Consider the following 9,994-nt stretch of genomic DNA (forward strand, 5'->3'; position numbering starts at 1 on the left):
CTGTTCGATCGGCGAGGGGACACGGGAATATGAGAATGTCCTAGGATCTGATTTGTGATTCACATTGCTAATGTTGTGCATGATAATATTCTGGGACACTCGGCCAAATATTTTAGAGAATTAATTCAATTTAAATTACACCTAATTAAATTTAGTTTATATGTCGAGATAGGTATAGCTTTCGAGCAAACAGTACATAAGAGTGACTAATCAGGCCGAGTGGTGCAAGCAGCCGAGTGAGCAGGGTGGCCAAGTCGCAGATCAGATCGAGTGACCGACCAGGCAGATTGGCCGACCGGGTAGTGCAGCAAAGCCACTAGTCGTGCCGAGCGGGCGAAGCGACCGAGCGGGCAAGGTGGACCAAGGCCTATGATGGACACAGTTTCATTGAAATAAATTCGTCCCACCTTCGGCTATGCTTCGAGATTTTCTTGGCCCATCTGTTTCATAGGATACAGCGGTTAACCGTGATACACACCAAATACTGGTGGTCACGATGAACTGAGAGGTATTCAACTACTATAATGAATACTCAACCGAATAAGAGATGAGGGAGAATGTAGGTGGAGAGCTTCAACTCTTTCCGTGTGTGCGCTGCTCAAGATCATGGTCTCCCTTTATATAAGAGCATCGTCCCTTACTTGCATTGAACGCTGAGAAATGACCATTCAATACATAAGGATTAATGATAGCTGTCGATCATCAGTGGTCGATCATTATTATTCTAGAGATTACGAAATTGCCATTATCAATAGTTATTGCTTCTGTTACCTTTTTTAGCAACAAATAAAAAGAATTAATGTGACAAAATATTATTTATTTTGCCTAGACAATTTTTACCTGAATCAATCTGGCATTCAGCATGAGCAGATTATGCTCGCACACAAATCAACTTACTTTAATGGAATCTAAACCCTGGATTTGCACCCACTCCTACGTATCCACACGTGAAAGAGAATATCTCTCTATACATTTGTTCACATCATCAATGCATATGAATCAATATAAACCAACTAATATACCTTGAAATTTCCAATGTAAGACTAAAATCTCATTCACAATCAAACTTTTTCCCTCTTCCACCATTCTCCATTCCCGTATATCCAACAAATATTACGCCACATGATGAATATTAATGTTTGAATATTTTAGCAGCGTATTAATGTTTGAATATTTTAACGCTGCGCATCGTTTAAGCGGTAACGTTTATTAGCAACGTAATGATTATATTATGACAGTGTCTTAATCCATAGCATTCAGATTCGCATTACAACAGTAATCTGTATATAAACGATCCAAAACAACCTTTTAGTGATATTAACACACTCCTGGATCCTGGGTAACGAGAGGGAAAAGAAACTTGGTACCAGACTCCCCTTGACTTGCCAATAACTTAATTTCCCCCCTCCAACACATGGCGTAAACAAATCATCAGTGTCTGTACTTGGCGTTGTTTGGTGCTTTGAAGATGGCTTGTTTGTAATATTTTAATTCATTGATGCTCTCCTTGATGTCATCCATAGCTCTATGCCGTTGAGTCTTTTCTGGTGCGTTTTTCTTCTCTGTTTCATAAAAGAAGCAATCTTATTTTCTGAAATTCAATCAGATCTTGGAAAGTAAGAATGTCGTATTAACAGGACAAACAGTAGCCAATAATCTAGCTTCAGTCAATGCCAATCAGTTAAAGTCGGATTTTGAATACCTGATTATGCTTAATAGTCGGTTTCGGTCAAGGATTTGCTTACAATTGCAGACACCTACAGGCATCTACATATTTTACCTGTTTAAGTCACACACGCATATTCTGATATCCATTTATCATCTGAAACGGGTATATACCCACAAGTATATCCATTTATCATCCAAGTGAACCAAAAATTCAGAAATCTAGCATGTGGCACCTCTAGGTATCTGCAGAAGCTTATCATTTGAGCTCAACCGAAAGTTTGATATAAAGCATTCAGAGTGTAACAAACAAACAAAAACCTGGTTGTTCGCACGATGTTACTATTACCATTTCCACAGATGCCACAGTTGCTTAAATCACAAGTTCATGAAAGAATCGTGTTTAAATTTGAAAAAGTATGACCCATTCCCGAGTCATCAACTCCTTTCTAAGTTCTACTTAAATTTGTATGAAAGACAGTGTCATTTAAAAAAACAAATTATAAAAAAACTGCACAAGGCATTTATCATGGAAGTACTTTATCCATACATGATTGTATACGCACTGGTTCATAAAGAATAGGCAAGAATGCGGTAAATTGAAGGTTCATTGCCAAAGATGTCATATAGATGCTAGAGCCCATTATCTAATGGATGTTTGCCTAGATAATGTTGAGAAAGGAATGACTTTTACTGGATGTTAATAATTTTTATATTTAAATCATAAAATCTTTTATATATTTTAATCATTTATTAAATATCTGAAATATTTGCTAAATTAAATATTGAACATATTATAGACAGAATTTAATATAACATTTTCAATCAATAACTACAAAATATGATATTAATTTATTGATAATTATATATCAATAATACAAAGTTATTTGTCAAATTTGAAAATGCTCATACATTTATAATAGATATAAAATGTTATATATTAATATTCATAAATTAACAGATTAGTTTAGAACTATGGTTACGAAAATATGATGGTGAGAAATGAAAAGAGAGAAATCATTGGGATTGTAATGATTCAGTAAAGAATTCAATTTGCTTATCATCTCCAAAGAAATTTATATGTATTGATATTCTCAATGAAGTATAGATTATCCTTACAATTTTTGAACTTCTTGCCTTGTTTCAGGCATTAGATACTTTATTTTGTTTTCTCTTTCTCCTTTTCTTTTCACATTTTCCTACCGATTCCAATTCCACTGATCCTATATGGACATTACATAGATTTCCTACTGGTTATGATATTAATATCCTGAATTGTGCTCATTAAATAGACAAATATTTTCCTTGAACCACATGCGTATGCATTATGAATCTTGACTATTCTACCCCACGGGTTGGTGTAGTGGGTAAATGCATGGGTGTTTGCTCCCATAAATCTTGACTAGAATAAATCAGCTGCTTATTATAACATTTAGACAGAATGAGATTGAACATTATCATTGTGGCCATGAAAACCATGCTTTCAGAAGCATCTAAATTGTAAAAGGGAAAAAATATCCAAAATAATATGACCCATAAAACACAGTTAAATGGTATCTGATGCATTACCTTTTGGAAACCAACGGATGCATAAAGCCATAATGCTGCTAACATCAACTAGCACATGAGAAAACATGGCAGCCAGAGAAGGCATATACTTCTGTCAGATCACATTTTAATGATTAGACAATAAACTAATTCCTTGAGCGATAAAATGCAATGGCATTAGAAAAAAGCCAATGAGATTTCAATGATGTTACAAAGCAGCGGCAGATCTGTCTAACATACGAGTTTGTTTGATGAGGAAAGAAAACAGAACAGGAGGTTTTAAGGTTGAACACTGCCTAGGCTTCAATCAAACGAAGATGTTCCCCAAGAAAACTAGAAAAGCATAATTCCTACCCACTGTAGCACTTCCTTAAGGCCCAATTTAGCCACACCAATTTGCAAGGAGAGGAGAGCTCCAATTTCAAAGTGCTTTCCCTTGTTTAAACAAGTAAAAATCTTGAAGAGAGAAAGCAAATTCACCCTTTTTGGAGCTTTTCAAACCAAAATCACGTGAGCCCAAAAATGGGTGGAGATGGATGGTCTTCATGGAAGGTATTCCCCGCAAGTGACATGGGGTGACAGGCGAGGTTGGCATTGTGTGAGGAGTGAGAGCAGGTTAGCATTGGGGAGGATGTCAGACAAGGTCAGTGAACAGGCTGCATCAGACTGTTGGATGGGCAGAGAGGGGATGCTGGGCATTAGAAAGCATGGGGATTGGAGTAGTGTCGGGCCTCGGTTGGCTTAGGGTGAGCTCAATTGATGAACATCATAAGGTAGAGAGCATCAGGTAATTTTACCTTTCCTCTCCTCTCAGTCAACTAAGATGAAGTAAACAGGATCCTAGGAATTTTTTCTCCTCCATTAGCAGGTGAACCCAACCTAAGGCAAAAAAGTGAAAATCCATCTTGCTTGACAATGTTTCAAACAAAATTAGGTAAAAAGGACTTCAGATAAAGGTTTACTAGTATGAAATCCATCAACAATAAGAAGAACAATAACATTTAAAAATAATGCAGCACTTGCAAAACACAATATGGAGTGAGAAGTGGTAGGATTGAGCATTTGTATTTGAAGCATTTTATTTATTAATGAACGTCAAATTTTGAAAAGCAAGAAAGAAGCCTTCTCATAATAAACCTTACTGGCAGTCCCACCTCCCCATGGTATCACATACATTTAAGGTTTGCCAATTGTGATAAGAAGCTACTAGAGTAAAATAAGTCAAAGAACAAAAGAAGTTTGTTAATCAAATGAAGGCCGTTTAAGTTTATTCAGATTAATAATTAATTAGAAGCATTCAGATTGGCATAGACGTTCACAATTTATTCCATATCTGTTCCTTAAAGAAAGCTTTTGCATGGCATCAGAAGTGTTGGGAGATCCAAGATATTGACAAATAAATGCTGAGTTTAATTATTCATGTAATAAAAATGAAGAGATGTTCTAACCTTCAAGAAGAGAAAATCCATATAAATAGAATTTCCAGCCAACTGTGGAGTTTGTGAACCCACATGCTTCTTCACAAAGTCTATAACCTGCAATTGGTCAATTGATCATTCAACAAAAATGCAAGAAATAGATAACATGAAATGCCCCCACTCTAAAAATTCATGCCACTCACTACGTAGACCTATATATAGAGAGTAGAAAATACATGTGATGCTAGCCACTTGAGCTGCATGCATCAGCATGGAAAATTTTGCATACACATCAACCAAATAACCAGACAAATATGGTAGTCACAACTTGTACAACAGCATGTATACTGTATAATTTATTTGACAGCAAATTTAACAGCTATCAACAACAAAAATACGGAAACTATCAGTAACTCAAACACTATATGCTACTGATTGCAATCATTACATAAGATGGCATACTTTGCACTTTAGCAATTCGTGCATTTATAAAAGGTGTGATCCACGGAAATGGAAGTACTAGACTCATGTGTAGTGGATTCAGATATACATTGTTAATATGCTAGAACACTACCATCAAGCTCTAAAATATTGACCAGGTATTGATGGGAGACCAAAATGGTAAAGTTTCAGTGTCAACCTGGATATCAACTTTGTGCTCGTTTGCACCAATCAGGAAGAATAATACCCTAATGGAAAGATATTTCTGGCCTTCCAGTGTCTGGTATTGTGGCTGGCCAGAATGGTAGGTTTTGGAGTCAGACAACATATTGTGTCTGTAAAATTTGGTGTTGATCAGCACCAACCAGTAAGAAGAAGATGAAAAAGTACAAGATGGATGTCAAAATTCACATCTGATGATGTATTGTTATCCAAGAAACAAGTTCAAATGATTCATGTGCCCTTTTATGAAAAAAAAATGCACTCAAGAGTCAAGACTAGCTATTTAAACAACATTTGCAAAGAAAACTTCTGGTATGCAGAAAAAAATTGTATCAACTATAATGTTGTCAATCATTATAATCGGTAGGTTTAAAAAAGACAAAATTATAATGTAATCATGGAGGAAAAGCTAATTAGTCGGTGCATTGAAAAGTCTCAAGTAGTCAACCCCATTTAGCTACGAGAACATTCTGCTTCTTAATTTTGTTATGTTTCATTTTTGTAAAATTTTCAAACAGGATTTTCTGATGTACGAAATATTTTACAAACCTTGACAACATGTATAGTGCTGTACTACTTGACCGGTCATTAGGGATAATAAATCAATTGATGTGATCATTAACAAACTATATGAATAAATGTCCCATAAATATGTTTGATAAGGACTGGCCCAACCAGCATTATATCCTTTTTCAGTTGGATGCTATCTCTGCATCGAACAATACAAACAGTACAGAATTATACAACAAAGGATCAATGCAACTACAGGCATCAAGATATAAAGCGTGTTTAAAGAAGTTTGTTGTTTGATTCAAGCTAAACCTTGAAAGTGGAAATGGAGGTTGGTTGTTGATTTATAATGTAATCAATATGTCATAGCTTCCTAGTCCAAATATACCCAAAGGAAAATCATCCTTGAAATGTGGTAATCCCTTCCAGCACATGTTTTTTGGTATTATTCCATGTGAATTTGGTTTATAGCATTACAGTTATATGCGCCTTCATTTACTTGTTGCTGACATGAGGAAGACTACAAGCAAGTAATAGGAAAGCATTTAAAGGATTATCCATACTTGATTTTCCGCATCTGCTTCTGTTACTGTACTTTTTAACACTCTCTCTGTCAAACCTGCAGGAATAGCAAATGAACTTCCCAGTTTTTTAGAAGAAAATAGAGGAGAACAAAACTAAGGACAACAGGGCAGATACCACTTGCTGCATGATGATCACGACACCATTCTCCCATCTTGTCCAAGCACTCTTTTGGTTGTTTAATAACCAAATCTGGACCCTGAATATAGAAATGATTTAAACTGATTCAGTGTAACAGCTCATAGGCAGGGCCCATCAGTGTTCTACAAAACATATTTCCATCAAACATATTTGGTAAGAATATTACAGGTCCTTGTTCCCTAAAAGAGAAGGGGATAAAAAAAAGCATCCACAGTGGCCAGCTCAGAGATCTTTATTTGTAGGAAAATAATTGATCAATAATCTGGTAGACATAGAAAGCATCGAAGATTGTTGTCAAACTCCTCTGAGAGAGGAAGCAGAGACAAACTTATTTCATAGCGAAAATATAGATTTAGGCAACGATCCAATGGCAAATGTTGCTTGTATATACAATCACAAAGGTGACAATACAATGTCCAAATGATATTAGGAACAATAATTGTAGAAGGTTAATTGTTTACAGAAACAGTCCATTTTGTGGTTTAACATCTTGAGAAAGCCACACAAGATTCAGTTTGAATAATGAACTGAACTATAATAAAGAACATTTTCCTATACCATTACTATAGCTACTTTAATGAGTCTCTTGTGCATTCTTTAATTTATTTGGTAGGCAAACTGCCTTCTGTTTCCTCCAAAAAAAAAATGAACAGCAAGATAGTAGTTTTCAATAATAATAAGAACTATTATCTGCTCAAATAGAAAATGCTGCATATCTAAAAGATTTCCAACAATCTATAATCTGCAGAAAGATGATTCTCATTTAATATCTAACGACTCTAACCACATTGGTGCTCACACAGGCCTGCATCTACAAATTATGTATCCAAAGTAACAATATAATAATTTCATATATAGACTTGTTTCAACTTCAAGCTGTCAGAATATATGGAATCCTGTTAGAACTAATTTAATATTTCTAGTTCAAAAATGCAAACAAAGAGAACATAGAAATAGCTTTGCCTTACGAAATTTTAACAATTAGGACAAACATAGCAGAACAAAAGGGCAAATAAGAAGGTGAAATAGATGAGAAGTTACACATGGTGCATGGGTAAATAAGATGCATGAACAAACAAAAGAACTCACATCAACTGATTTGGTTAATTTACCATCTGTTATAACACATGCAATCTCCAATATCTGATCAACGTCAATATGCAAACCTGCGTAAACAAGTCATAAAAGATCAAATTCTGGATGTTTGACAAACCATGCAGTATGTAGATCACAAAAAAAAAAAAATTGCAAGCTATGATTGAGAATTGACTTCTTGTTTATATATGTTTTAAAAAGCAGGCATTAGGAGTACATATGTCCATCACTTGGTCCTGTTAATGTACATATACCAACAAGCATTGCCATATTAGACTCAATAAACTCACCAATGTCTATCCTTTCAATGTCCAGCATACCAATTCTTAAAATTCATACCTGTCATTTCCAAGTCAATCCACACAAGAGGCATTCTGTAGTCTTCTGAAGGTGATGCAAATGTTTGTTGTTCTACTTTATCATCTCTCGTGTTTGTATTTTCCCTTGGCCTTTGATTTTTAGTCTTTGTCACATCTGTTAGGAGAAGTACTGGAATTCCATCACAAAACAGATACATTCCAGAAATATATTCGAATATTGATTTCTCTAGATTTGAAGTAACTCAATTTTGATTATATATAACAAAGAAAAGACCTGATTTTTTATCCTTTTTTGCATCTTTGGCAACTGCGATAGAAATTATCTGTTCTTTATCATCTTCAGCATCCACTTCCAGAATAGAGAAAATATTTGAAAGATTGCTCATCTCAAAATCCCTAGGCAATAAAGGAAAGTATGCTTATCTGATTCAGGAAACATAGTATGGTAATGCTAGAAGCAAAATATGTGAAGAAATTCATTTGTGTTTTCGCAATTTCAACCATAAACTCACGTGGAAATTAAAAAAAAAAAAAAACTAGTTAAAGCATCTAACAAGAGCAAAAATTGTCAAAATCTGAACGGCACAATCCTACCGTCCTGAAATTAAGGTATGGGCATGCTCCAGAGATAAACCAGCAAACACAGATGTAATTCCTAATTGTATGGTAAAAAAACCTAAACAGTTATTTCGTGGAAAAAAGGCTGCCAACAAAGGGAGTTGAAGTGTATTAGAACGCCACCCGTATTCTCTACTTTGTAATCACGGAAGTTTAACGAACTTATACTACATCTTGACTACTGTCCTAGTAGCCGGACAATCTGAGATCCATAGTAGAAGAAAAAAAAGGCAGCCCTACCACAGATCAGTGGCTAAACAAACGCCCGGCAATCACGACACCGCTTATCCTATATTAAAATCACGAAAGGAAGATCACAAAAGCCTGTATCCCATATTCTAAGAGATCAACGACAAAATATTTGTCTGGCGAAAATGAATACCTAAAGCATCAAATCTCCACGGAATTAAGACCAAGTAGAAGAACCTTCAATGAAGCCGCAAAGCCCTATAAAGATCCTCTCCTGCGAGACTGAAAGATGAAGGGGAAAATGTTCCGTGCGCGAAGTAGAGAAGAGAAAGCCGCTGAGGACGCCGTCGGGTGTCGGATCTCAGAATTCGGAAAGCTGGAGCACGAGCAGGGTTCTAGTTTTTACTGCGCGTCTTTTAAAACCGAACCGAGAATCAAGTTTTTTTTTTTCCTGAACGAATCGATTAAATTTTTTAATAACGAATCAAGCCAATCGATTTCACTGAATTAAATAAAATTTTCTAATTCAGATCTAAAAATTTAGTAAATTTGATTTCAGTTTAAAAACACAGGGTCTAAAGATTTAATTTGATAAAAAAAAAATATTAGATTATTTTATTTAATCGAATAAAAATTTTAAAAATAAAATCAAACTGAATTAATCAAATTAATAAATTTTTTTTTAAAAAAATAAATTTTTGAAAAAATTAAATAAAATTTTAAAATTCAACCGGTTCAATTTGTTTAACCAAACTTCTACTCATCCTTATTTGACGAAAAAGAGAGGTTAAGGTTGATTGAGAGAGTGTGTTAAAATTGTGCTAGAGATTTCAAATTGAGTTCTTATCTATTAAATAGAAATATACAGTACGAGTTAGGTCTGTAAGACTAAAAAAAATATCTTAAATGTTCCAAGTAAAATTTCAAAAGCATTAAACTACTACTCTTAATGCTTTTTTACAATTTAAATATTTAATAATTTCTTTTGTTATATTGATTTTTTTTTGTTACAATCCTTTGATCATTTATCTGTAGATAATTATTTAATAACTAATTAATCATTTTTAATATATAATTATTGTTAATAATTATGATCCTGTCTAATAAATGATTTTATGAATTTATAATTTTAATTTTTTTTTAATATAATAAAATCTTGAACTTGAGTCGTCTTAGTTGATCATAATGTTCGACGGTTTAGAACCACCAAACACTTTTAAATAAGAATCAATATTTGAGGCTGTG

General features: G+C 34.3%; 1 protein-coding gene across 5 annotated transcripts; it reads right to left on the reverse strand.

Annotated features, from left to right (window-relative positions):
* Positions 1–1,165: 1,165 nt before the first annotated feature.
* Positions 1,166–9,168, reverse strand: LOC122015548 (oligoribonuclease-like). Of its 5 annotated transcripts, XR_006120918.1 has the most exons (10): positions 8,943–9,168; positions 8,217–8,338; positions 7,962–8,111; positions 7,617–7,693; positions 6,504–6,585; positions 6,368–6,423; positions 4,662–4,748; positions 3,235–3,325; positions 1,703–1,780; positions 1,492–1,562 (listed from the first exon to the last, which is right to left on the reverse strand). XR_006120918.1 is itself a non-coding variant. In XM_042572505.1 (9 exons), the coding sequence occupies exons 2-9, from the start codon at positions 8,326–8,328 to the stop codon at positions 1,432–1,434; spliced, it is 786 nt and encodes a 261-aa protein (XP_042428439.1). In that variant the 5' UTR covers positions 8,329–8,338; positions 8,987–9,161; the 3' UTR covers positions 1,166–1,431. The 5 variants fall into 5 exon arrangements, 4 of the variants coding, with proteins under 4 accessions (XP_042428439.1, XP_042428438.1, XP_042428442.1 ...); XM_042572505.1 differs by lacking the exon at positions 1,703–1,780 and having other exon boundaries at positions 1,166–1,562; positions 8,987–9,161; XM_042572504.1 differs by lacking the exon at positions 1,703–1,780 and having other exon boundaries at positions 1,166–1,562; positions 8,943–9,160.
* Between the last annotated feature and the right edge of the window lie 826 nt (positions 9,169–9,994).

The sequence above is a fragment of the Zingiber officinale genome, chromosome 8B, assembly GCF_018446385.1.
Source record: "Zingiber officinale cultivar Zhangliang chromosome 8B, Zo_v1.1, whole genome shotgun sequence".
Classification (NCBI taxonomy): Eukaryota; Viridiplantae; Streptophyta; class Magnoliopsida; order Zingiberales; family Zingiberaceae; genus Zingiber; species Zingiber officinale.

Coding starts and splice junctions, on each gene's coding strand:
- LOC122015548 (XM_042572505.1), bottom strand. CDS start 8,328: ATGAGCAATCTTTCAAATATTTTCTCTATTCTGGAAGTGGATGCTGAA. Junction 8,112..8,216: donor AAAAAAGGATAAAAAATCAG/GTCTTTTCTTTG, acceptor ATGGAATTCCAG/TACTTCTCCTAACAGATGTG. Junction 4,749..6,367: donor AAGCAGATGCGGAAAATCAA/GTATGGATAATC, acceptor GACCAATTGCAG/GTTATAGACTTTGTGAAGAA.